The sequence below is a fragment of the Crocodylus siamensis genome, chromosome 6, assembly GCF_052110815.1.
Source record: "Crocodylus siamensis isolate JL-2025a chromosome 6, ASM5211081v1, whole genome shotgun sequence".
Taxonomy (NCBI): Eukaryota; Metazoa; Chordata; order Crocodylia; family Crocodylidae; genus Crocodylus; species Crocodylus siamensis.
Window position 1 is genome coordinate 92473275 of NC_143400.1, and position 26791 is coordinate 92500065.

The 26791-nt window shown below is 66.6% G+C and overlaps 1 protein-coding gene across 2 annotated transcripts; it reads left to right on the forward strand.

Moving 5' to 3' along the window:
- The first annotated feature begins 4590 nt into the window (after positions 1-4590).
- Positions 4591-26412, forward strand: CLCN2 (chloride voltage-gated channel 2). 2 transcript variants are annotated; one of them, XM_090052958.1, is made up of 24 exons: positions 4591-4735; positions 12090-12246; positions 15149-15280; positions 15648-15776; positions 15970-16103; positions 16208-16285; positions 17585-17663; positions 18648-18773; positions 19015-19099; positions 19286-19387; positions 19548-19632; positions 19805-19960; positions 20586-20655; positions 21085-21195; positions 21404-21617; positions 21735-21868; positions 22408-22610; positions 22856-22961; positions 23051-23124; positions 23355-23417; positions 24532-24570; positions 24809-24913; positions 25230-25316; positions 25571-26412. In XM_090052958.1, exons 1-24 carry the CDS (start codon positions 4685-4687, stop codon positions 25763-25765), a joined length of 2715 nt encoding a protein of 904 aa, XP_089909084.1. In that variant the 5' UTR covers positions 4591-4684; the 3' UTR covers positions 25766-26412. The 2 variants fall into 2 exon arrangements, with proteins under 2 accessions (XP_089909084.1, XP_089909085.1); XM_090052959.1 differs by lacking the exon at positions 23355-23417.
- The last annotated feature ends 379 nt before the right edge of the window (positions 26413-26791 follow it).

The following is a 26791-nucleotide window of genomic DNA, read 5'->3' on the forward strand; positions in this document are numbered from 1 at the left end:
CCCTTTTCCCCTCTTGCTGCACAGCGTAGGGCACGGACCAAGCGCTCGACATTGCAGCAAAGCAGATGTAAGCTGCATCCCAGGAAAAACGTCTTCACTGTGAGAGCAGGGAGGCAGTGGAACAGGCGCCTAGGGAAGCCACGGCCTCTCCGTGGCTGGAGGTGTTCAGGGAGAGGCCGGGCAGCCACTGCTCGGGGGATCTAGGCGCAGAGATTTCATAGATTTCATAGACATCAGGGCTGGAAGGGACCTCGGAAGATCATCGGGTCCAGCCCCTCGAGATGCTGTGTTTGACTTCAGGTATTTTCCAGGCTTCGGGGCTTTGCTGGTTGCCCCCTACCCTCTTTCTGCTACATGTGTCGGGGGTTTAAACATTTCTCGGGTGCTGGCTGCAGCCCAGGCTGGGGATGATGACTGGGCTGTGCCCGTGCTTCTGCTGGGACTTAGGTCTGACCATCTGCTCAGGGTCACATTTGGAGCCAGACTTGCCCCAGTCAGTTTGGTACGGACGTGGGCAGGAAGGGGGTTTGCCTTCCTCTGTATTGGAAGCACTCTTGAGCATATATTAACAAACTTTTATAGAAGTAGGACATTGGCTGCTGTGATCCCCCTGCCCCCCCTTTGGCAGGTTCGGGTGTGATGTCTTGTGTTGTGTCAGGGTTGATGGTAGTTGTGCTAAGAGGTTTGATGGTGGGTTTGCCTGGGGTGGTTTGGACAGGGCTGATCCTGCCTCAGGCAGGGAGCTGCACTCCAGAGGGCCCTTCCAGCCCCACTTCTCCATGACTCTTGCCATGGGCCACAGGGCCCCGTCAGCTCCCTGGAGGGGCTGCTCTGAGTTGTCCTTCTCCAGCCAGAGCCCGTGTCTGGAAGCCCAGCTTACACACCCCTGTGCCAGCCAGGCACTGAGTTGTCCACATGGGGAGAGGCCACATCCCCACAACAACAAGCCCCATCTCTGGCAGGCAGGAACCTGGTACCTAGAGACAGGTACCATCCGTCATCAGGAAAAGGCGACCTAGCACATGGGGTAGGGATGGGAGAGTTGCTAGTGGTGTGCGGGGGCTAGGGTGGCATGAAGAAGTGGGCAAGGAATAGGTGGGGAAAGCAGGGCAGAGATCGGGGCAGCTGGGCACACAAACTGGGTGAGGGTGCCCACGGAAGCCCCAAAGCAGGTGGGTGCCTGGCTGCCTGCAGAGCTCATGGGACAAGGGGCACTGGCCCCACTTCCCGCAGGCCCCTTTCCCTCCAGAGCAGATTCCCCACAGAAAATCAGTCAGGTCTCCTGCACCCCTGCGATACACATGTGTGCACACTGCATACACATGGTTCCTACTGCACACATGCGCACAGGCACCCACACCTGGAATACCCCGGCTACCTACCCCCAACACACACAGGGCCCCTGTACACCCCCCCCCTTGCACATACACATACACACACACACACACATACACACACACACACACACACACACACACAGAGTCATGGACACAGTGCAGACTATCTACACTGCATCCCACCAACACAGTCAGGCCCATCTGATCCGGGGCCTTGGGCCAGGGAGCAGGGTTCGGGCCCTGGGGTAGGGGCTGGAGGATGGGGTAGGGCACTGGAGCAGCAGAGGGAGCAGAGAGCAGGAACCGCCAGTCGCCCGGGCGCTCTCTGCTGTGGCACCATCAGAGCCAGGCACGGGCAGGGGTTGGATGATAGCGATGGGGTGATCCGGGCCCCTCTGCCCCAGGCCGGAGGCCGGCGCGCGCTAGCGAGCCAAGGGCCGGCTCCAGGCCAGGGCTGGGAGCTTATCCCACAACTGCCCGCCAGGGGGAGCCTCGCAGTGCCCGTGCCAGCAGGGCAGGACCCCCCCAGGGTTTGCCCAGGCTGCCACAGTGGGCAGGGGGCACACTGAGCTGCTCGATGCCACCAGGAGCTCCAGGCCGGGGCAGCCCCGGGGTCCCCACAGACTCAACTGCACCCAGGCCTGGGGGCCGTGCTGGGTTGTGCCCACCAGCCGAGAGGGTGCTAATGAGCTCTTAGACCCCGACTGCCTGCAAGGGGATCAGGCCTTGCAAGCCGGGCATGAAGGGGAGTGATGTTGCCTCTACAGCCCTCGCTCCCGTGGCTGGGCACAGGGACAGAGGTCACTGCCCCTTGGCTGCTGCTCCTTGGGGGGAGGTGGCAGCTGGAAGCACTGCAGCAGGTGAGCGCAGCAGCTAGTCACCCTTCGTGGCTATGCACATGCCGGGCTCTCCGTGCCCGGTGTGGGAGGCAGGCACCCACTTCCTGGGTCGGGGTGCCCACGGGGCTGGCACAGGGAACAGGGAGGCCCCTGTGCCCTGACAGGACAGAGGGGGTGGCACAAATATGCCGAGCTCAGCTCAGGGGCTGGGACCTGCCCACGGGCACATGGGCCGGGGAGGGCAGGGAGCTTTCCCAGGGCGCCTGCCCAGGAAGCAGGGTAGGGAGAGGCAGGCCTGGGGGTGAGGGGTCTCTGAACAGTGCCTCCAGGGACTAGGAGCCGGGCTGGGGGGGTCTAGGGGGTGCAGGCCCTGCCCTGGGGGCCTCTGGGGGTACTGGGTGATGAGTGCCTCCTGCAGGCTGGGGCACCTTCTGCTGGCCGCGTGGGGCGGGTGGCCCTTTCCCCCGCGCTGCAGCAAGGCTGGAGGCGGGCTAGTGGTGTACTACACGCCCCCCTGGCAGCTTGCCCCCGCTGTTCTGTGCCCGTCCGTGTGCAAGCATTCCCGCCCCCACACCCACACCTCCCTCAGCCTCCCCTGCGGGCCAAGACCTGGGCTGCTCCCGGCTTATCAGCATGGAGGGGCTGGGCGATTGCACCCCCCGCCCCGGTGCCGGAGGGGCACGGCGCCCACGCCGGGAACATGGTGTCCAGCCCTCTCCGGCAGGAACAGCTGATAACGGGATGCGGGCGGATGTACGAAAGGGGCTGGGGGGGCCGTGCTGACCCAGGGGCAAAGAGCAGGGCTGCCAGGGGTGGGGGCTTGGCTCCAAGTCAGGAGGGGGCTGATGCTCTGTGCTGAGAAGACACTGTTCTCCCCCCGCTGAGCAAGGGGGGCCATCACCATCTCCCACCCCCGGGGCCCCTGCCAGCCCCCATGGTCGGGCCCATCCCTGGCTGGGGGGCTTCAGTCGCCCTGACAGACCTGCCTCCACCCACACGCCCCCTGCCTCGCTCAGCCCGGCTACACCCCCAGCCCCCGCCGCAGCCTGCAGGCCCTGGGGTGACCCGCTGCGGCCCAGAGACACGGGGCTGCTGCGCCCGGCATGGGCCGCCCTGCCCATGGCCTGCCGTGCCAGAGCGAAGACGCGAGCCATACCTCGGCCGCTTCCTGCTCTCAGGCTGGAGGGAAGTAGGAGGGGAACAGCGGGGTCCAGGTCCCCGAATGGAGGCTCAGGCCCAGGCAGCACAATGGCCTGGACCCAGCCCCAGGCATGGCCACAGCCCCTGGATGAGCTGTGCCAGGACCAGGGCTGGAATAGCCTTGCCCGGCAGAGGCCCAACCCCTGCCCCTGCCAGGCCAGGAGCAGGCCTTTCCCAGGCTGCAGCTGTTAGTCCTGGGGAGGACGGGGACCGCAGATGTCCCCGGCGACACCTCACCCTGGATGCCCGGCCGTGTCTGCGTCCTGCTCCTGCCAAGGCCAGGCCCAGCACTGGGCTCTCCCCTCCCCAGGACTCTTGTCCCACCCCATGCAGAGGGGCCTGAGCGGGGGCACGTGGCGGGGAGGTGGCCCAGACGTGGCCATAGGATTTCTGTGGCTCTGCATGAGCTCTCCGGAGGGCCGAGCAACGTGGCCGCGGGGGCGGGGGGGGACCGCGCCAGCGTGTACCTGCATGGGGTCCCCTCCCCACCCGCCAGCCCCTGGGAAAGCGGAGCCTGAGCCGGGGGCAGCACAGCGAGCCGGACTCTACCGGAGCCCCGGCCACGAACCGGTTTGCGCTCAGCCATCAGTCACGGGCGGCTGGAGCCGCCTGCTCGGGCCGTGCCGAGGGCTCTGCCTGCCCGGCGCCGGGCCAGCCCCCGCCTGCCGCCTCCAGGCGCCCACCGCGGCCCACAGCGGGGGCAGGTGGGAAGCGGGCCGGGGCCGGGGGTGCGGGCACTGCGGGCCGGGTGCCGATCACGCCGCGCGCCCCGCTCCCGGGCCCGCTGGCCCGGCGTCGCCGCGGTGCCAGGGCGGCGGGTGCGGTGTCGCCGGCGCGTGGCTGCGCTGCGGAGCCCGGCAGGGGGTCGCCCCCGCGGGCAGTGCGTGGGGCTGGGCGAGGGCAGGGTTTACGAGGGGAAAGGGCCTGCTCCGACGAGCTCGTCATCTTCCTTTACAGCCCCTGCTTTATGGCTGTTTGCGGGGCAAAGTCCTGCCCGGGGACAAGGCGAGCGGAGGAGGCCGCAAGGCTGCCCCGCGCCCCGCGCCGGGCCCGCCCCCGGGGGAGGCGCCCCGCCCGCGCCGCGGCCGGCAGGCCCCAGCCGCCTCGGCCCGCGCTGCCCCCGGCCCCGGGACTGGGCGCGGCGCGGGGGCGCAGCCTCGGCCCCCCGCCGGCGCGCCCCGCCCCGCCCCGCCCCCGCCCCCGCCCGCGCGGGGGGGCGGGGCGAGCGGCCGGCGCCGCCCACCAGCGCTGCGCGGGGCCGCGGCGGGAGGGGCCGGGCCGGGAGCGCGGAGCAGCGCCGGGCGGGCGATGGCGGCGGACGGGATGGAGCAGCGGGAGCTGCAGTACGAGCAGACCCTGGTGAGCCCCGCCCGCTCCCGCGGCCCCTCCGCTTCACCCCCGCGGGGGCCGGGCTGCCAGCCGGCTCCGTCGCGCCCAGCCCCGGGTCGGCGACCTTAGCCCCGGCGCCGCCCGCTCAGGCCTGGGATGGGGCAGACCCCCGAGCTCTCTTGCCCCAGCCGCCCCCCAGCCGCTCAGTGCCAGGCCCTGGCAGAGCGTGGATCCCCGCTTCTCCCTCAGCTCCCGGCTGCGCCAGCCACCGTGCCCTCCTGCAGCCTGGAGCTGCTCCCTCCCAGCGTCCGCCCGGGCGCTTGCAGAGGTCCAGCCTCCACGGCCCCTGTGGCCGTGACTGTCATTTTAGCCGGTGACCCACCGGGGCAGCCCGTCTGGGGGTGCGGCGCCTGAGAGGTGCTGGTAGCGAAGTGCCCGCCTGGCGCTGTTCACTCTGGAGCCTAGTGGTGCCCGTCAGGTGTCAGCACTGGTCTCTTTTGCTGCTGAGCTTGTGTCAGGACCAGGACTCGGGGGAGCTTAGTTTGGGAGCCTGGCACCCCCGGCTGCCCCTCTGTGTATCTTAACCCTGCTGGCTTCTTCCTCCCCCCGCTATCTGTCCCTGCTCTGGGGCGAGTTGGGGCACAGGAGCCTTCCCCTGCCTCTCCTGCCTGCCTCTCCCTGCCGCGGTGGCCAGGCGAGGGGCGTGCTCCCCTCCGTGGCCAGGCTGGTGGCTGCCCTCCCCATCTCCCCGGGGTGCCTCTCTCCCAAGAAGGTCGCCACAGAGCCGTTGAAAAGGGCCGGAGGAAGCGGGCAGGCATGAAAGAGGCTGCAGACAGTGCCCTATTGTGCCGCTTTGCTCCCAGCACCTATCAGCATCGCTCCGAGGAGGAGGTGGCTGGAGCTGAGCCGGGGATCTGGCCACAGCGCCCCAGAAAAAGGCACTGTCCTCCTCTCTACCCGCCCGGTGTCCTGAGCCACACGCAGCACCCCAGGGGCTAGGCCGGGGATCCACCCCACTCCCTGCAGTGCCACCGCAGGCCCAGCCCAGTCGCAGCACAGCCCCTGCCCGCCGCGGGTCCGCTGGCTACACGCTGGGCTGGGTCCCGGGGGTGCCAAACGGCTCAGCTGTTTCTGGAGTGAAGCCAGCGTGGCTTTGCCCGGCGGGACCCTGGCTTCCCTGCTGCACCCCAGAGGTGGCTGCATTAACCCCCCCTCAGCATCCCCCCAGTTCCCCACGGACTTCCCTGCATGGCTGTAGCTACTGCGCAGCCCGCTTGCCCTGCAGTTCGTGATGGGCTGCTGGGGGCACCTGTGCTGCCCTGCCAGCCTGGGGCAGGTGGACCCGCTCTTCTGCACTGTGCTTTGGGCCCCCTCCTTCCCCGCCCACGGTGAGGGGGGTGGGGCAGGCGGCACATGACAGCCCACCCGCTGCTGAGGGGCACAGGGCAATAGCAGTGCCCTAGAGGGCACCCTGATGCCTTGCCAGGCCACGTGGTCTGTGAGCGCAGCCCCAGGGGTTGGATGGGGCCAGCCGCCTCCAAGACCAAGGCCCTGCCTGGCCCCTGGACCTTCCGGGCAGCAGCCCCTGGGCAGCGGAGGCCGCAGCTGGCGGTTCATCTGGGCTGGCCAGGCACCACGGCGGGTGGGATGGGGCCATGCCAGGACTCCAGCGTTCCCTCCAGCCTGGTGTGACAACCCCTGTGAACAGCCAGCCGGGCCTGGGCACCTCGGGCCAGCCAGTGGCAACATGGATGTCTGCCATATGGGATGCTGGGGTGCCCACCCCTCTACCCCTAGCCCCTCTCCCCTTGGCTAAGAGCCCCTAGGAGCAAGAGGGGGGTGGCTGGCCTTGCTGTCAGGAGGCTGGTTGGAGCAGGGGTGCGGTGGGGCTCTCCCCTCCACCAGTGTCTCACCCTGAGGCCCGGGGGGAGCACTAGCTGACAGCACAGGGTCCCATCCTGGCTCTGCCCCCCTCCCAGCTGCACTGTCTGGTCTCACAGGGCTCAGAGGAGCTTCCTTTTCCTGCCACACTTCAGTCCTGCTCCTCCACCCTGCACCTGCCCCCTTGCCCAGTGCCCAAGGCCAGCCCAGCCCCAATCTCCTTCCTCAAGGTGGGGACTGCACCCTGGCCCTCCCCACACCCACCCCGTCCCAAGTCGTCTCCTGGCAGAGCCCGTTTTCCTCGGCTTTGCCATTAACCAGAGGCTCTTCTTCAGCTTCTTATCTCGTCTGGCTGCCAGCCTGAGCTCCACTGCCGGGTCAATATGCTGCTGTGCATGTGCGTGCATACGTGTGCACGAGCCTGCGTGGGTGCACGTATGCATATGTGAGTGTGTGCAGGTGCATGCATGTGTGTGCGTGCAGTGCAGCAGGCCGTCAGGGAGCAGCTGAGCCCCTTTCCCAGGCAGAGGCAGGTGCCAGGAGTCAGGGCCGCGTGGCTAAGACCGGCCTTGTGATCCGCAGCCTCCAGCCACGAGGCGCTGGCCCGAGCCGCAGCCAGCAGAGAACCCGGCACCGGGGGTGGCTAAAGGATGCCCCCCTACTGCCCAGGCCCTCACTCCTCCATGGACCCCCGATGCCCTCCCAGGACAGAGGGCCCCAGGCTTAAGCTTCCCAAGCAGCTCTCAGTGCCTCCCGCTGCAGATCAGGGCGATTACAGGAGAGTTGCTAATAAATGTGGCGTGACACAGATTGCTGCTGCCGTTCCGTCTGTAGCTGGCACTCCTGGGTGCTGCCTGGCCTGCCAGAAGAAAGGGCCTCTGTGCCCAGCCAGGAGTGCCTGGGCAGCGAGGGGCAGCCCCTTCGTGCTCATGTACCCCTGGCACCCTGCCCACCAGGGCCTGCCTTTCTCCAGCCCCAACCCAGCCAGAGTTGGGCACATCTCCAGAGTGAGGTGCCAGGGTGAGGACTCCCATGGCCCAATGTTGGCACCCCGGTGGCAGTGCCGTGCTGGGGAGGGAGTTCTGGCTGGCTCAGGGCATCAGCAGCTCCCACGGCCAAGCAGAGGGCACGTGCCGGACACCTGAGACCTGTGCCACGGAGGTGCCAGGTCTAAGCATGAGTCAGGAAAGGAGCTGGCATGGCTGGAAGGGAGAGCCCTGTGCCAGCCACGCCTTGCATTGAAGAGATCAGGCGTGGCCCTGGCTGTCCCAGGGCACCAGGGTGTGGGGGGAACAGAGGTTGACACTGCCCTCCGGGAGGCTCCTGGAGCCAAGCTGAGGTGGCAGCGCCAGCCCACTTGCCCCGACTGCTTCCCCAGGGCTGAGATGCAAATCTCAGCTCCAGGAGCAGGTGTGCAATGCAGGCAAATGCAAAGCCAGGCCCCGCCTGGTATGTGGGGGGCACACTATGCCTCCCTCCATGCCAGGGTAGCAATGCCAGCTCCCCTCTCCCTTTCCCCCATGCTCCCCTGCCAACGACCGGCCCCAGTGCCCTCTTCCGACTGCCGGGGCTGTCTGGAGCCTGCATGGAGCAGAGCAAAGGCCTTGGGGATGTGGCCCTCCCTGCCCCCCCGCCCAGCCCCGAAGGCTGGGTCATTGCTCAGCTGCTTCTCGGCGGAGGCTGGAGCCTCAGCGCTGTTTGTTTTCAAAAGGCCTTTGTTGAAAAATAAGCGGGCAGGGAGGGGGGGCAGGCTGCGGCCAACCCCTCCTGGGAACCCAAACACAGCGCCCGGCCGCGGGGTCTGCGGGGGGGAGGCAGCCACGGGCATGGCCATGGCCCCCCTGTCAGGCCCTCCCCACCAGCCTGGGAGCATCAGGGCCCTGGGTGGGGGGCCGTGCCCTGCAGCCATGGTAGGGGTGAGCGTGCGCTGGCCCTGCGGCCTCAGTTATGTCAATATTTTTGCTCTGGGAAGAACAAAGCCGGTTGGTCCCCAGCGTGGCTGGCCCCCCGGCTCTGGGCAGCAGAAGCACATGGCCCGGCTGGTGGGGCGTGGGTGGGAGAGGGCCAGGCGGGCAGACAGGCCACGGGCACGGCTTCCAGGCTGGTCATCCAGGGGCATGGCCCTCCCATTTGCACCCCCACGGCCACCCCGCACAGAAATGGGCTACCAGGAACAGAGGGCTGCTTGGCCCCTCATCCTGCCTAGCCCATGTCCCTGAGGCTGGTCCCAGCGCGCTAGGAGTTGCATGTCTTGGCAGGAGCACAGCTCAGCCCTCTTGAGCTCTGGGAATGGCTGGGAGGGAGGCAGGACTGTCCCCGCTGCATGGCCTGGCACACAGAGGTGAAGGGACATGGCCTGGGTCACACTGGGAGGCTGTGGCAGAGCCAAAGCTGGGTCTCGGCCCTCAGGCCTTCCTCCTCTCTGGCTGGGCTGGGCCGGGCCCGGTGCTAGGTCTGAAACAGCTCAAGCATCCAACCTCAGATCTTGGAGCTGGGCACGCTCTGCCCCCCCATTGCTTGGGGACAAGGCAGCTGGGCCCCCAGGCGAGTGCTGACCCCGGGCCCAGCTGTGGGGAGCCTGGAGCCCTTCCCAGGGACAAGCTCAGGGCACCGCCAGGCCACAGGAGGGACAGGGCAGGGCAGGGTGAGCTGCCCAGCTGCCAGGCTGGGCCCTGGGTTCAAGTCCTGACCCCCCACTGCGCTGCTGTAGCCCCTGGTGCTGTGCAACCATCCCCCTGGTTTCACAGGCATGAGGTCTCTGGCGGGGGCACCCTCTCCTTCCAGCCAACCCCAGAGCTCCTGCATCCTCCTTCCCTTGGGCGGCAGGCTGCCTGGCGTGTGCATGCAGCCTTTGTTCCCCTTTCCTGCTAGTCTCCTGGTGAACCGCCCTGTGACGGCATCCTGGGGAGGAGGATTTCCAGGCCCCCGCATGTGCTGGGGGTGGACATGGCCCTGGCTGGCGCTGCCGTGGCCCTACCTGCCAGCCATCTGGCTTGGTGATGTCCCAGCCAGCTCTCAGCGGGCCCTTAGAAGTGGGGGGACCCTGCAGCTCAGCAGGGTCCCCACCCTTATTTCCTCAGCCGCCTGGAACAGATCCCTCCTTCGGGGCTGGGGGGCGCGAGAGCGTGGAGGGGGCTCCCAGCTGGGCAGGGGCAGGAAGCGCCATGGCCACGCAGTGCCAACGGGGCCTTGGGGCAGGACTCAAACCCAGAGCATCCTGACAGCTGGGCTGTGCCCCTCCCATGGCCCGTCACTGCCCCAGGCTTGCCCCTGGGCTAATGAAAAGGGGCTGCCCTGCGCTCAGACCCCAGCAACCACTCAGTCCCCCTCCCTGCTATGGGGGCCCCTCAGCCCAGCTGCCTTGGCCAATTGTGCCCCCCTCCAGGAGCCCCAACTTCACTCTCCTATTGCCGCTTTTCCCTGGCTCCCCCCAGCCTCCTCAACTGCCCAGGTCCCTGCCCCCTACCCCCTTCTCCACCCCCAGCTCCCGGCACCCCCTTCCTCCATGCCTGGGCACGGGGACGCGGGCAGGGGCTCGGCTTGGCAGAGCTGTGCTCAGCCAGCCCCAGCCCCAGCCCCACTTTGCTCCCGGGAGGTTGGTCTGATGCTCAGTCTGGGGCAGGTCCTGGGCAGCCGCGGGGCCACATGCTAGCTGAGCAATCCCACCGCCCCTCCCTCGGGGAAGTGATGGGTGAGGAAAGCAGTGGGTGGAGGAGTGCAGCCTGGACCCGTCAGCCTGTCAGCCATGTGCCTCACCCCCTGCCTGCTCCCCACCGCTGCCCCGGCCCCCTTGGGAGGGCACCGTGGCCTATCTTTGGTGTCTGCTCCGAGCAACTGGTGTGGTGCCCAGGGCAGGCAGCGCTGCCCCTGTCCCCTGCCCAGCTGTGCTGTCTCGCCAGGCAGGCCTCAGGGGCTTTCTGAACCCCGGTGTCCAGGTCAAGAGCCCCCCCTGACCCACTGCAAGCCCATCTCTCCCCTGCCCAGGATGCTGAGGGAGGCCTTTACAGGGCATTGCTATGGTGCTCACGTTGGACATGCCCAGGCCTTGCTGCCAAGCCCCTGGGCTCCCTTCCCCCCTGGCTGAAGCCTCCCTTTGTCTCCCGCTCACTGCTCCGAGCACTTGGCATGCAGGCCCGGCCCCAGGGACGGAAGCCAGGCAGCAGAGTCCTTGGCACTGCCCATGCTCAATGGGGTCCGTGATGGGCCCCTGCCATGCCAGGGCCTCATGCAGGATTGAGGAGGGGGGTGCCGGTGCTCCCACAGGCTGGGGCACTGCAGCTGCCCCTGCCAGCAGGTGCCAGCACCATCCAGGCCCTGCAAGCCCTGGCACCCCTGGCAGCAGAGCAGCTGGCAAATACATAGCAGCATGTTAGGGAGATGGAAACCCCCCACCTCCCCACTCCCTCAGGCATCCAAGCACATGGGCAAGGGAGGTGCTGCCAACGGGCACGTGGAGCCCAGCACCCCCCTTGCCCACCCACCCAGCCCAGCCGTTGCCCAGCCCTGCCACTGCCCAGTGCGGGGGAGAAGGGGCACACGGGGTTGTCTGAGGACAGCCACTCGCCTAGCACTGGCACAGGCATCTTCCTGTCGTGCTGGCTCTGCGGCCTCCTGGCTATCCATGGTGCCCAGAGCCCCAATCTTGCCTGCCCTAGCCCCAGCTCCCAGAGGGGGCACCTGGATGTCTGGCAGCCCTGGCGAGGTGCTGGCCATGCCCCTTTTCTGCTCCAGTTCTGGAGACATTTTTGGGTGGGCACACTGTTGCTATTGATCCTCCCTCGAGGAGACAGGGGCCGGGTACCTATAGGGGTACGGGTGGTGGGGGCAGGTGCTGGCACCATGTACTGCTAGGATCCAGCCCATTGAGAGATGCTGCCCTGGTGCCCAGCTGGGCTGGCTGGGCTCTTGGGTCCCGCAGTACCAGCTTCCCTGCAAACTCTGCCCAAGCCCCTACCCCATGCCCAGCCTTGCCAGCCCCCACCTCTCCCCCCCCCCAGCTGTGCCCTTGGCTCCATGCTCCTCTCGGCATGGGCTGGAGCCAAAAGGCTCTTCAGCGGGGCGGAGGTACTTTGTCTGGGCCCCAGCAGACTGGGAAGCTTGAAGTGCTGGCCCTGCTGGGCTGGCCTGTGTCCTGCTGGCTGCTCGCACTGCCTCTGCGTGCTGTGCTGGCCTGGCACTCCCGGGGCACCGTGGGGGGCTTGGTGCCCTGCAGGGGGGCAGGACATTGTCCTCCTTCCACTGAGCCTGCCCAGGCAGAATCAGATATGGCCTGGAGCCAGGAGCGGTGGGCATGGCTGGGGGCAGACTCAGCCCCCCGTGCAACTGGGGTGGAGTGCCCCTCGGGGTCCGGCTCTGGGTTGCCGCAATGCCTGGCAGCCTAGAGGGTCCTGGTGTCTCCCAGGGCATCCTACCCTCCCCTTGAGCCCCACCACGGGGTCCTGGGAGCAGCAGGGGGACACCGTGCCTGTGCCTTGCCGGGCACTGACGCTGCTCTCTCCGGCAGATGTATGGGCGCTACACGCAGGACCTGGGGACTTTCGCCAAGGATGAGGCAGCTCGCATCCGGGTGCAGCAGGAGCGCTGGAAAGCCTTCCCCAGGGAGCGCCTGCGCCCCCCAGAGCTGCTGGAGTACAGCCAGGGCCGCTGTGCCCCCTGCCGCAGTAAGCAGGAGCTGGGGAGGGGGGCGAAGGGGCAGGGTGGGCAGGACCCACCCTGCTTGCATGCATGGCCCTGGGTGTGCATACTTGGTCCCTAGGGCATATGCATAAGGGCCCCCTGGTACGTAACATATGCGCACGCCAGCCCTTGTCCTGTGGGCATGTGCACTGGGGCGCCCTCCGGCTCTCATACATGCCCCCGCTGAGACACACCCTGTGCCTCGTGCACAAGGGATGTGCTCAGGTGGGCTCACATGCACTTTGGCACGCTCCTTCACATGATGGCATGCTCAGTGTTGCAAGTGCACAGCCCCTTGTGCACACGCGTGCTTACGTGGGCTCAGTTCCTGTGCATGTGCAGGCCAGCTCACACTCGGTTCCCCCTTGCATACTTGTAGGCTGCAAGCTGGTATACACTCAACCCCTCAGGCACACACTTAGTCTCTGCTGCACATGCATGTTCAAGCTGGCACGCACTCAGCCCCCCATGCACACACACACTTACATGAACTCAGCTCCTGTGCGTGTGCACACTTGGGCCCTCTTGCACATACATGTGCACACGCAGTCCCTGTCTGCACATGCATGGATGTGCCCCCAGCTCCTGTCCATGCCACTCCCCTTGGCCCCAGGCCCACTCCTTTCCCCGGGCCACGGTTGTATTGACTCAGGGGCCATGCGGGTGGTGCCGGCCTGGCCCCGCTGGGCTCCCCAGGCCTCTTTCTTCTTTGTTTTCCTCATTCCCTGGCTCCGCAGCCCTCCTTGCCAGGCCCCTTCCCCCCTCACCGGCCAGTGCCTCCTGGCAGGAGTGCAGCCAGTGACCCATAATAATAGGCCGGGCCTGCATGACCTCAGCAGAGCCGCGGGGAGCCGACCACGTCCTTGGCACCGCCCGCTGCCCCAGCCCACAGATAGAGTTACCCGCCAGGACAATGGCACCTGCCCGCTCGAGCCGCTGGGACGTGGCCGCCCAAAATAACCTGCAGCCCTAGCTGGGCCCCACTCCTCCCTCCACCCCGTGCCAGTGCCTGCCCGCTCCATCTCTGTGCCCCGCTTGCCCCTGCCCTTCCAGTGCCCAGGGGCTCTGATTGCCCTCCCTCTCCGTGCCCCTGTGAGGACCACCTGGCACAGGCATGTGTGAGGCTGAAGGGGGTTGTTCAGTGTACACACACACGCACACATGGGTATATGTGCACATGCATTATGCATGCACACACACACACACACACACACACACACACACACACACACAAAACATGTGCACCCCCCCCGCATATGCATACGCACATACACATGCACACACACGCTGTGACAGGGTCCTGTGACTCATCCCCCGCAGCCAACCGGGCCAAGCAGGTCTGCGGCGGTTGGGGAAGCAGGTGTGTGTGACATCCCTACGGCGGTGTGATGTCAGCATCATATCACACCGCACCCGGAGGAGAGGGGAGGTGGAGGAGGGCTGTGTGCCCCCATGGGGGTGCTGGGACTTGGGGCCACAAGCATGTGGCCTGAGAAGGGGCCAGGCAGGGGCCTGCAGAAAGTGCCCACGTGTATACATGCATGTGTGTGTGCGTGTAAGCGTGCAAAGGGGTTGTGCCCCCACCTGGCGGCTGAGCATGGGGTGCTGGGGGATTTCAACCTGGTGTCCATGCAGCGGGGGCACCCCATTCCCACCTGCCCTGGGCACAGCCCAGCCTTGCTGCCCACCCACTCCCAGGACCTTAAAATAGTTCCCTTGGCAACGGCCACGGCTCCAGCTCACATTGTTCCTGGGGCACATTCTCCAGCCGAATGCCGCTGCCGCTGGCTCCCGGCGGCTTGTGCCAGTGCCCAGCCGGCTGCAGTGGTGCCCGGCTTCCCCAGGAGCCCTCCCTGCTGGCTGCTGGCCCTTCAGCTCCTGCTGCCAGCCAGAGCAGAGTCCTGGGTTGAAGCTGCCTCCGCAGTGCCCTGGGCCGCTGGGGGCTGATAGCGGGCAAGCACCGGGCACCAGCTCATCTCCCAGAGGCCTGGGAGAAGGCAGGCTCTGATGGGGGGCTGGAGGGGAGCCCTGGTGTAGCCCTGCCATGGTGGGGGCATGTGGCAGTGGGGGATGCGGGCAGAGCCGGGGACACCCTGAGAGGTGGGTACAGGCATGACACCTTGCTCTGTGGGAGCCCAGTGCCTGTGCCCCCTGGCAGCCCCCTGGCAGGGCTGGTCCTAGCTGAGGGCACCTGGAGCCGAGCTCCCCACTTCAGCCTGGCTCAGCCTTGCCCTGCCCTACGCAGCCATGCCCCCGGTCCCTCGCCCATGGTTGCACGTTCCCCTGGCAGGGGGCACCCGGAGCCTGCGCTCCAGGACAGCAGGGTAGTGCCCACCGCCCCCAGTGGTAATGGAGCCATCTCTGCCCCGTGTTTAGCCAGTGCGGGCCAGACCCACGCCCGGGGCGGGGGCACATGGTGAGGCCCTGCCTGGGGGAGACCAGCAAGCTGTGCCCAGGCCCCTGTGCCCAACCTGCCCTACAGCCCCTTCACCTCCCTGCTGCCCCCAGTGCTCAGGCCCCCTGGCTCTGCAGGGCAGAGTCCAGCCCCTGCCCCCATAGCTGGAGCCTGCTGGGCTGGGCAGAGTCCAGCCCTCAGTATTTGGGAGGGCACGCGTGGGTAAAGGCAAGCCCCTGCTAGCCCCCAGCAGTGCCTGGCACAGCCCCTATGCACCCCAGCCCTGAGCCCCCCCAAAGCCAGGGAGCAGGGAGCCTGGGCTGTGCTGAGGCAGTCCTCCATGGGTCTGCTGGAGCTGCGCCCATCACCGCAGCATCTGGGCACCGCAGCGCCTCAGCCCGGGGATAGGCAGGGAGGCCGTGACACCCCCGCCGCCTTGCGCCACCCTGTCCTCCCGGCACCGGCACTCAGGCTGCCCCCTCTGCCCCCAGTCTGCACCGTGCGGTGCCAGAAGTTCCTCATCTCCAAGGTGGGCGAGGACTGGATCTTCCTCATCCTGCTGGGACTACTCATGGCGCTGGTGAGCTGGGCCATGGACTTTGCCATCGCCACCTGCCTGCAAGGTATAGGGGGGAGCACTGCCAGCAGCTTGGGGGCGCCCACAGCCCATGCCAGGCAGCCTGCCCACCTGCTTCCCAGGGAGGGTGCTGGGCCTCGGGGTGGGGGGTACCTGGGTGCTGGGTCAGGCATAGCCACGGGCCCTGCCATCTGTGGGGGGCCTGGGCACTGCATCCAGCAGAGGCACCAAGTCTGCCTCTCTCCATGGGCCCAGCTTTGGGGCCTGCAGCTGTATAGCACAGCAGCTCGGGGCAGGGGCAGGGCTGCTCTCCCTCCGCTGGGGGCAAGGGTTGTGTTCCCCTCCATGACCCTCGCCCCAGGCTCTGACGGGCTAGGCGAGTGCCTGCACTGACCCTGCCTGTCTGCCCGCAGCCCAGAAGTGGATGTACGGGGGCCTGGATGCCAACATCTTCCTGCAGTACATGGCCTGGGTCACCTACCCCATGGTGCTCATCACCTTCTCTGCTGGCTTCACGCAGATCCTGGCCCCGCAGGCTGTCGGTAAGAGCCCGCCCTGCCCTGCCCTGCAGCTGGGCTGGGGGGACCATAGCGGCTGTGCGGGGGCTCCCTGGGAGTGCCAGGCCCCAGGGGCGGTGGAGTTTTTTAGGGGGCCATGACCCCTCTTTCTGGGTGGAGCTGAGGGCAGAGCTGGCAGGCGCTCACCCGCCAGGCACTCACTGCCCCCCTCCTGCAGGCTCGGGCATCCCCGAGATGAAGACCATCCTGCGGGGCGTGGTGCTGAAGGAGTACCTCACCCTCAAGACCTTCGTGGCCAAGGTCATCGGCCTGACCTGTGCCCTGGGCAGCGGGATGCCCCTGGGCAAGGAGGTAGGAGGGGAGCTGGGGCAGGGGGGACCAGCGTGATATGGGAGGCAGGAAGTCCCCGCTTCTGGGTGCCCACCGTAACCTCGCCCACTACACTCTGCCCACAGGGCCCCTTTGTCCACATTGCCAGCATGTGTGCTGCCCTGCTCAGCAAGTTCCTCTCCCTCTTTGGGGGCATCTATGAGGTGAGACCCAAGGCCAAGCAGGGGGTGAGGGGTGGCCTGGCCTGGTATGGTGGGGGCAGGAGGGAGCAAGTGCGCTGGGTGCCAGAGCAATGCTGAGCAACTGGCCTCACCCAGGCCAGACTAGGGGATGGGGCATGGGGAGGTGGGGGGGGGGGAGAGCCAGTAGGGGGCGCTTCTGCGTTGAGCTGCCCACCTCCCTGCGCTCGACCACCTGCCAGGCTCCGAATGCCTCCCTCGGGGCGCCTTATGCTCAGCCGACCCCTCTCCTGGAGCACACTCGCTAGTCTGGGGGTAACATCGCTGCCACCACCCCGAGAAGGGACTGTCTCAGCCCTGTGTCCTCGGGGAAACACAGGCCTAATAGTCCGACGGGTACTCGACCCAGTACAGGCACTTGGGGCACTTCCCCAAGGGGCAAAAAGTAAAGTCTCCCTTAGTCCGCAGACCTAAGGGGTCTCTTAGGCATAATATAGACCCACCCCTCAATAAGTCTCCCACACCAGTCAAAAAGGAGAACTTTATTGATTACGAGGGGTAGGGTAAACTAGGGTACAGGGTTGAGCAATATCTTAGAAATCCTAAAGAGCAAACAGTGTGGCTGAGGTAGCCTTTTGATTACGCATCTGGGTTACTGCCAGCTAGATATCTAATCAGACTGAGTAGCTTACTCACAAGCATCTTCCAAAGGCCGGTGAAGTTTCGCTTTGGAGGCAGGCAGTTCCTTGCTCATGAGTTTTGGGGTGAGAGAGGGCTAGTTTCAGATGGTGAGGCTTCTCTGTGTCCCCCGCATGGCTGCTGCTTCACCTCATGGCCCAAGAGAGGCCACCTCCTCCCCCGTCCTAACTTATATAGCCCCCGTGACCTCATTCACCTGGTCCAGTGGAGGTCAGCCCCAGTTGGCTGTCAGCCAACCAATTTGAAATGCATCATCTGTCACCGGGCAGATTCCAGCTCCCCAGGTAGATGCCCCTCACCCAGGTAACTGATGCCAGTGCCGTGGGCAGAGGGAGCAGGTTCCCCCCTCCCTCAGGACTGCAGCCAGCTCCGGTTACCTAAAGAGACAGGCTGAGGTGTGAATCCATCTTGATCACATTGTCGCAGGGTAGAGATTTTGGGGAGAAACTAAGGTGGCTTTCTGCCACAGGGGGAGCCCAGGGCAGGGGGGACTCAGGCCATGACCGGGCATGTGCCGGGGCTGGGGTGCCGCTGGGAGGGGTAAGCGGGTGCCTCGTCCCCTGCAGGGAGCAGTCGCAGGGTCCTGCCTACTCACCCCCGCCCCCGGCCGCTCCTGCTTTGCAGAACGAGTCCCGCAACATCGAGATGCTGGCGGCTGCCTGTGCCGTGGGAGTTGGCTGCTGCTTCGCTGCCCCCATTGGAGGTAGGGCCCCGTGCCGGTCCTGGGCCCCACGCACACACACATGCACGCACGTGCACACACCCAGGAATCAGGCCCCTGCCATGGATCCAGGCCAATGCCAGGCCCCCTTGCCCTGGGAAGGTGTCTGCCTCCAGCTCCCTGGCACCCCACTCCTGGGGGGAGCCCAGACCCCCAGACCTGTCTGGACACTGCGCAGGCTGGAACTGGCCCTGGCTCTGCTCCCCGAGGCACTAGGGTCTCAGCACAACCCCCAGGTAGCCTGGAGAGGGGGCAGCTGCTCCCCCCATTCCTCTCTCCCCTGGGTCCACTTGACATATAGATCGCCCAGCTCTGACCTGCCTCCCTTCTTGCTCCTATCTCTAACCTCAAGGGCCCCCCACGCCCTGTGTGGGCCTGGGCACCCCGGGACTCACTGCACTGCAACCCCCCGGGCAGCACCCAGCCCAATGGGCCCCAGCCAGGCCTAGCCTCTGTGCCCATGGTTGAGTAGCAGCATGGGGCGCTGTCCTCCCAGAGGTGTAATGTCTCCTCCTTTCCCCTCCACTCTGCACTCCAGGGAGGTCCCAGCTCTGGCCCCAAGGCTCCCTCGCGGCTTTGCACTCCTAGGTTGGTGACGTGTCTAACTCTTCGCTTGTGCCCTCTGTGCTGCGCAGTGTCCTCGTCCGTCTGTGTGCGCGTGTCCATCCCATGGGCCCCAGCCAGGGCTGCCCCCTCATGCCCCACATGCTACCCTTTTGCTCACACCATGCACCACGCTGCTCCCACTGCGGCGCAGGCAGCCACAGGAGGGGGCCCTTCTTCCCCCACTAACACCCCCCCACTCCGTGGCCTCCCAACACCTGTGTGGGTGCACTCCCAACTCAGCCAGGGTGGTTCCCATGCAGCAGTGTGTCCAGGCAGCCCCCCATGGCAGGGCCCAAGGTGCGCTCTGGCATGGAGGGGCAGTGCCGGCTCCCGCCTTCCTCCTGCCTCTCCCTGCTGCAGGCGTCCTCTTCAGCATCGAGGTCACCTCCACCTTCTTCGCCGTGCGCAACTACTGGCGCGGCTTCTTCGCTGCCACCTTCAGTGCCTTCATCTTCCGCGTCCTGGCCGTGTGGAACAAGGATGAAGGTACCCCAGGGGCGCGGGGTGCGGGCAGGGCCGGCCCTGGGGCGGGATGGAGGTACCCCAGCTGGGAAGGGCCGCCCAGTGCCTGGCCTGGTGGATCAAGCTGGAGGTGCCTCCCCTGCCATGGGCTTGAGGAGTTGTCCACGAGCAGTGGGGGACTGGACTGATTGCACCCCAAGAGCAGTGGGGTGCTAGGAGGAGGTTGGGCCCCCAAATCCCCATCATGGGGTCCTCTGCTCCCCAGAGACCATCACAGCCCTGTTCAAAACCCGCTTCCGCCTGGACTTCCCCTTCGACCTGCAGGAGCTGCCTGCCTTCGCCGTCATTGGGTGAGCGGGGGCCCCCGACTCGGTGCCCACCCAGGCCAGCCCAGGCACCAGGGGAGAGACCCCAGCAGGAATGGGGCACGAGGGGCTTTGTGGCGCTGGGGGGATCGTGGTGCCCTGGCCTGAGTGGGGCTGCCCAGCCTGGTTCCTGGCACTGCGGCGCCCTCACGCTACCCCTTCCCGCCCCAGGATCGCCAGCGGGTTTGGCGGCGCCCTCTTTGTCTACTTCAACCGCAAGATCGTGCAGTTCATGCGCAAGCAGAAGACCATCAATCGCTTCCTCATGAAGAAGTGAGTGCCCCTCAGATCCCAGGGCCTTGGCCGATGGCAGGTCGGGGCCGGCTGGTTGCTTGCAGCAGGGGGACTGTGGTGGTTGTGATGGGGGGTGCCGGCAGGGTAGGGTGGGCCGCGGTGCTTGCAGGAGTCATGGCTGCGGGTGCTGCTCCCACAGGCGCCTGCTCTTCCCTGCACTGGTCACCCTGCTTGTCTCCACGCTGACCTTCCCACCTGGCTTCGGACAGTTCATGGCTGGCCAGGTACCGCAGGGCAGAGCCCCTTGCCTTGGGGGCACGCCTTGCTGTGCCCCAGCGATGGCCCTGACCCCCGTGGGCCAGCAGCATCTCATGGGGGGGTTGGTGGGGGAGGCAGCAAGGCTTGTGCCCTGGGGGCCCCAAGCTGCCGGCCCTGGCTGACACTCCTGCCCCTCAGCTCACGCAGAAGGACACACTGGTGACCCTCTTCGACAACCGGACGTGGGTCAAGCAGGGCCTGGCTGAGGAGTTTGAGTACGTGGGCATCTCCGAGGCATGGCGCCATCCCCGCTCTAATGTCTTCGTCACTCTTGTTGTCTTCATCCTTATGAAAGTAAGTCCCCCCGGGCACCGTGCCCCTTCCCCTGTCCCCAGCCAGGCACCTGGTCGGGTGAGAACTGCCCAGCCGGATCCCCCCAGCAGTGCCAGTGTCCTCAGTCACCATCCACAGCCCCCCCGGGCTCCCTCACACACACAGCCTTGGCACCCTCCACTTTTAGGCTCCTATGCAGCCCCTGTGCCAGCGTGGGGAGCCTTAGCCAGTGCCCCTACCCTGGCCCCGTCCCTGCCCTGCCATTGAGCTGTGCCCCTGCCTTCCCCACTGGCTTCTGTCCCTGTCAGGGGTGTCAGGGGTCCCAGGGCTCAGCCTGAGTGCCCAGCCCCATGCTGCCCACTGCTCTGCCCAGGACTGCCAGGCTCTTCTGGCTCTCCGGGTGACATGGCCTCAGCATGGCAGGGGGAAGGGGGCACCCCACAGGACACAGGGCTCAGCTCACAGCAGGGCACAGGCATCTCGCCCACTGCCTACCCCAACCCATCCCTGCCCTGGCCACAGCTCCCTTCCCTGGACCATACCCAGACCAGCGGGCAGGCTGGGGTAAGGGGCTGGGGCTGAGGCTGGGGCTGAGCTGGGCTGGGGGTCCCAGCTAGCACCCCCTGACACCTGTCTCTGCCCCCAGTTCTGGATGTCGGCCCTGGCCACCACCATCCCGGTGCCCTGCGGAGCCTTTATGCCCGTCTTCGTCATCGGTGAGCTGTGCCTGGCCTTGCCCCCGGCTTCCCCCCCACCCCGCAGCATTGCTGCCCACCATGGCCCTGGGGAGAGGATTTACCCACAGTCCCCTGAGCTCACCGAACAGCTCCTCATTGACCTTCTGGTGTGGTCAGTGCCCTTGGAGTTGGGGGTGATCCCTGGTGCTGTGCCCAGCCTTGTGTGCAGCTCTGGGCAGGGGCCTTTGGATCCCACCCCCCCATACAAGCCCCCCCCACCCCAGCCCTGCCCCTAGGGGATCCCCTATGGGAGGGTCCCCTGCTGCCTGCACCCCGTCTGGGCAGAGGGATTCAGAGGCATCTCCAGGCTTAGCCTCAGTGCCAGGATGACGGGTACCCGGGCACCACAAGCAGGGGGGCAGCTGGCCCCAGATGCTCCACACCCCTCTGATGCCACGTCCTGGGCAGGCGCAGCCTTTGGGCGGCTGGTTGGGGAGAGCATGGCAGCCTGGTTCCCAGATGGCATCCACGCCGACAGCAACACCTACCGCATCGTGCCCGGGGGCTACGCCGTGGTAGGTAAGCGCCAGGGCTGTGCCGGGGCAGGGGCCGCCGTGCACCTGCGCTGGGCTCGGGGGACAGCAGGGTGCCAGGGCTGGGAGCAGGCCTGGGCATTGGTACAGCAGCCCCTGGCATCCCTGGGCGGGGTTGGAGCAGGGGCTGAGGCAGCCCCGGGTGGGGGCCGAGGCAGGGCCAGTCTCACGGGCCCTGTCCCCCGCCCACGCAGGGGCGGCTGCACTCTCGGGGGCCGTCACCCACACGGTATCGACAGCCGTGATCGTGTTCGAGTTGACGGGGCAGATCTCGCACATCCTGCCCGTCATGATCGCCGTCATCCTGGCCAACGCCGTGGCCCAGAGCCTGCAGCCCTCGCTCTACGACAGCATCATCCGCATCAAGAAGCTGCCCTACCTGCCCGAGCTGGGCTGGGGTCACCACGAGTGAGTGCCCCTGCTCTGGACCCCCACCCCCAGCTTGGGCCACCGGTGCCCCCCAGCCCGGGCAGCTCCCCAGTGGGGTCCCGTGCCCGCCCCACACTGAGGCCCTGCTCCCCGCAGGAAGTACAATGTGCGGGTGGAGGACATCATGGTGCGGGACATGCAGTACGTCACCCTCAACTGCAAGTACCGCGACCTGCAGGATGTGCTGCACAGCACCAAGCTGAAGAGCCTGCCACTGGTCGAGTCGGCTGGTGAGACCCCCGGGGGTCCCCGACCTGCCACAGCCCATCTCGCTGGGGGTTGTCCCTTACCCACCTGTTCCCCCCAGCTCAGCTGTGAGCCCCACCTGCCTCTGTGGCCCCGTCACTCTCCCTGGCAAGAGCCAGGCGCTGGGATCCCCCAGGCCCTCACCCAGCTCTGGGCATGGGTGCACAATCGCAGCCAGAGATTTGCCAGCTAGGTGCTGAGCGTGGGCCATCCTGGGGCTGTGGGAGGAGAAACAAGCACCTCCCCAGGGCCACAGCACTGCTGGCAAGGCAGTGCCCACTGTTCCCAGCTTCCCTGGTGCCCTGAGGCCAGCCAGCGAGTCAAAAAGAGCCCAGGAGTCCTAGCACCCCATGCAGCCCCCATGGCTCACCCCTTCCCCATGGCTCCTGCAGGTCTCCCACCCACCCAGCCACAGCTTCCTCCATGCCTAGGGACCCCCGTGGGGGCCATGGGCTTCCTACCTACCTGGTGTGGTGGAGCCAGGCAGGGCACAATGCGGCTAGCCTTGGGCCTGTCTCTGCAGAGTCCATGATCCTGCTGGGCTCCATCGAGCGGGCCCAGGTGGTGGCACTGCTGAGCAACCAGCTGAGCCCAGCGCGGCGCTGGCAGCAGGCGCGGGACCGGGCACAGGCCTCAGCCCCGCGGAAGGGGCCCAGCGAGAAGCTGCAGGATGAGGGCCAGAGCGAGGAAGAGGGCAGCGCCACTGACGCAGGCGTGCGCTTCCAGGTGAGACGCCCCAGCCACTGGCCCTTTAGATGTGGGTCCCCAAAGTGGGGGAGCTGGTAAGGGGGGTGTCCCAAAGCTGGTCCCTCCAGGGCCCTTGGCTGGCTGGTGAACCTCCGTGATGGGGCCCTTGGCCCGTGCCCCCTTGAACAGGCCTGGGGGGAGGGACCCGCTGCCTGACCAGGTTGGCTGGTGCTGCGGTGCCCTGGGCACGTGCCCGCCGGTGACACTGTCCCCTCGCCACTCAGATCAGCACAGAGGAGTCCTCCTTTACCCCGTCCCACGGAGACACCCGCAAGCCCCTGAAGCCAGCGCTCAAGCGAGTGCCCAGCAGCTTGGCCGAGAGCCCCACGGGTGAGTGACCCCCACCGTGCCCCCGGCGCCCCACGGGCATGGTGCCCAGGCGGCTCACCCTGACGCTCCCTCTGCGCGTGTGTGGGCAGCTGGCGGCACGGACACCTCAGGGATCGCCCTCAAGAGCCTCTTCTGTGCCAATGCCACCACGGAGCCTGCTGAGGTGAGCCCCCTCCAGGTGCCCCCCGTGCCCCCTGCCCCCATCCTGGCTGAGTCTGCAGCGAGCACCCCCCAGCCCACACGGTGCCACCCCGGCTGTCCGCACTGCAGGGGATGCCTGGCTGTGCCAGGGGTGCCAGTCCCCAGTTGGTGCCCAATGGAGCCATGCCAAGCCTTGGCATTGCCATCTCCCATAATGCACCTGTGTTCTCTCCTGTCTGTCTCCCCGCTAAGGAGGCAGAGAGATCAGCAGGGTCTGAAAAGCGCAAGTCGAAGCGCGTCCGCATTTCCGTGGTGGTAAGTGCGTGCCAGGCCTAGGCCGGTCCCAGACTCGGCTCCCTCATCTCAGCCAATCACGGACCGAACCCCTCTCATCTCAACCAATCACAGATCAGACCCCCCATGTCTCAGCCAATCATGGACCAGCCATTCCTTGTCTTAGCCAATCACAAACCAGACCCCCCATCTTGTCTCAGCAATCATGATCCAGGCCCCTCCTACCCCGTGCTGTGCTGAGGGCCCTTGCAGAGTCTCTCCCGTGAATTGCTCCTCCTGCAGTGGGCAGGCCCTGCAGTTTTGCACCCCACTTACAGGTGGGAAAACTGAGGCACAATGCCAGGCCAGGGCTGCCTGCCACCAGGCCATGGGGAGAAGCTAAGGGGCAGCGAGCACCCCACTCCCCGCAGGAGCCAGCCTGAGCCCCGGTGCCCTCCGCACAGCTCGGCCTCTGATCAGACCCTGCCGTCCTCCCCGCTCCTCCAATTGGAGCTTTCAACCACTGCTTCTGACCAACCAATCCTGCAACGATCCCCTTGCAGTAGCCAATCAGAGATCAACATGCCTCCACCCCGCTAATCTCATCCCCAATGAAACGGGAGAGGTTGCCCTGCAGGGGCCGCACCAGGGCCATCTGGGAGGAGCCGGGGCAAATGGGCTGGGGGAGGTGAGGGACTTTGGCTTGAAGCACTGAAGACCCCTGCCCAGGGCCAAGCGCCCCCATGGCACCAGGCCTGGGCAGCTCCAGAGGGGCCCACAGGGCAGGGGTAGCCCGTTTCCCCTGGGACAGGGCAGGGAGTGGCTCTACGGTCAGCCCAGCCGCCTGGAGGAAGGAGCAGGAGTGAGTGCAGGGAGCAGAGAGCAGGCAGGGGCATGCTGCTGGCTCCTGTGGGCACAGGGCAGGAGTGCCAGCCCAGGGCATGGCAAGAAAAAGGGGGATCAGGTGCTCAGCTCTGAGCCACAGGGCTGGAAGAGAGCCCCAGGATCCCTCGGTTGGTGCCCACGTGGGCACACACTCCCACATGCACATCTCCCTACCAGCCTGGCACTCTCCAGATGCCTCTTCTGTGGCTGGGAGCCCCCCGGCTCCTGGTGCCCATGCCCCTCCTCATCCCCTTGCCCTCTCCTCTTGCAGGATGAGTACCAGCCAGGTGACGAGATGAGCCCGTCGGAGGTGAGCGGGTGCCAAGAACAGCAGCAGGGCTAGGCCTGGCACTGGGCACGCGCCCAGCCCTGACCTGGGGTCTCCTCTGAGAGCTCCCCTCGGGCACAGCTTACCCCTGGTCCTGCCAGCTGCCTGGGCACAGTTAACCTGGGGTGAATTATTCTGGCAGTCAGGCTCTGTGTCTGCTCCCAGGGCTGGCAGCCGTGCCCGCGGGCAGCCCCAGTCCATGGTGCTCTCTGCCCCCCAGATCAGGGAGTGGGAGGAGCAGCAGCTGGAGCAGCTGGTGAACTTCAACAACAGCAAGATTGACCCGGCCCCCTTCCAGCTGGTGGAGCGCACCTCGCTGCACAAGGTAGGGCCCTGCGGAGCGGGCGCGGGCCACGCACCCAGAGCCACAGGGCTGCCTGCAGCCCGTGGCCCCAGCCAGCCCCACTTGCCCCGGCCCCAGAAGCCAGTGCTGGGCTCAGGGCCTGGCTATCCAGTCTCCCCTGGGCTTCACCCAGACCCTGGGGCCCCCCTTGCCTCGGGCCATGCGCAGGGCTGGAGAGCATTTGGCTCCATGGGAGACTTGGCTGGGTGCCTGCCCCGCAGCCCCATGGCCTGGCTGGGTCCCGACTACACCCCAACCCCGCTGCCCCGTGCCCCGGCTGAGGCCTCGTCTCTCGCAGACTCACACCATCTTCTCGCTCCTGGGCGTGGACCACGCGTACGTCACCAGCATCGGGCGCCTCATTGGCATGGTGTCCCTCAAAGAGGTGAGCTGGCCCAGGGGCCTCTCCTGGCCACTGTGCGGTGGGGGACAACTCACCTGGGGGTACTGGGTGCCCTGGGGCAAACCACCGCCCCTTGCACCCCCAGGAGTCATCAGCACTTCCCCCACCAGGGCTGGCGAGCACAACACCCCCGGGAGGGGATGGAGGGGCTCTACCTGCCCTGTGCACCTGGCAAGGGCCGGGGGGAAGGCAGGGTGCCCTATACCCCCACCCCTGACATGCCCGTGTGTCCCCAGCTGCGCAAGGCCATCGAGGGTTCGGTCACAGTCAAAGGCGTGAAGGTCCGCCCGCCCCTGGCCAGCTTCCGAGACAGCACAACCAGCAGCAGCGAGCCCGAGACCACCAGCATCCAGCAGCTGTGGGACCGGCGCCAGCACCACGCCCTGCCCCGCGAGTCCAGCCCCTCCGAGACCGACGACAAGTGCCAATGAGAGGAGCGCCCTTGTCCCCCACGGCCGCGCTGCTGCTCGCCACCGCTGCAGGGCGGCCTCTCGCCAGGCTGGGGGCAGGGCAGAGCCACAGGAAGCCACTGCCACCCCTGCGCACCCGCTGCTAGAGGAGGAGCTGCGTGGACCCAGCTCCAGGGCCTGGCTGCGGGGGCAGGGGAGAAGGGCCCTGCTTGGACATCCAGCCCAGTCCACTGTGCAGGGGCATCTGGTCCACAGCCAGACCTGGATTCTCCCCACCCTCCCTGCTCACTCGGCCCCCGGCCCCCCTCTGCCCCAGCCCAGCCCTGGGCACCCCCAGCCTCAATGGTGCCCTTCACACCACCCCCCAGCTCTGCCCCCAGTGCTCTCCCTCCAGCTCCATCCTACTCAATCGCCAGGCAATCATGGCCCTGCCCACACACCCATGGACAATGCGCAGCAGGCCTGGTGGCATGGGGGAGGGGCAGCTGGGCCCCCCTCTCCAGCTGCTCTGAGCCCCCATCCAGGGGTGCTCTCATCCCTCCTCCCCCTGCAGCGCCCAGCATGAGGTCCCGCCGGGTCCATGTCCAGGTCTGCCTGGGCCCTGCCAGTGCCAGGATGTAAATACAGAGATTTTTATATTAATTTAATAAAAGGACTTTATAACTAGAGCGAGGAGATACCCCGGCTGCTTACCCAAGCAGCAGGGAGGCCATGGGCACCATGCCACCCTGCAGCTGGGGGCTGCACCTGCACCAGGCGACCACTGTGGGGCTGAAGGTGGGGCCAAGCTCGTGCCCCTCCATTTGCATGCTCCACCCCAGCACTGATGCCCGGCTGGACCCACCCCATCGGATCCGTCCCCACACCCCATCAGGGGTGCGGGGCCCACGTACACCGCCAGCCGCAGGCAGCCCAAAGTGACTAGCAGTCACCACCGTGTAACATGAGGACATCAAATAGTCCCAGCATTGACGCAGGGCTCCAGCCACCGCCTGTCCTCCCCCCTGCCATGGGATGCGACTCAGCCCCAGGCAGGACTGCACTGGC

Coding starts and splice junctions, on each gene's coding strand:
- CLCN2 (XM_090052958.1), top strand. CDS start 4,685: ATGGCGGCGGACGGGATGGAGCAGCGGGAGCTGCAGTACGAGCAGACC. Junction 22,611..22,855: donor ACGCAGGCGTGCGCTTCCAG/GTGAGACGCCCC, acceptor CTCGCCACTCAG/ATCAGCACAGAGGAGTCCTC. Junction 23,418..24,531: donor GCGTCCGCATTTCCGTGGTG/GTAAGTGCGTGC, acceptor CTCCTCTTGCAG/GATGAGTACCAGCCAGGTGA.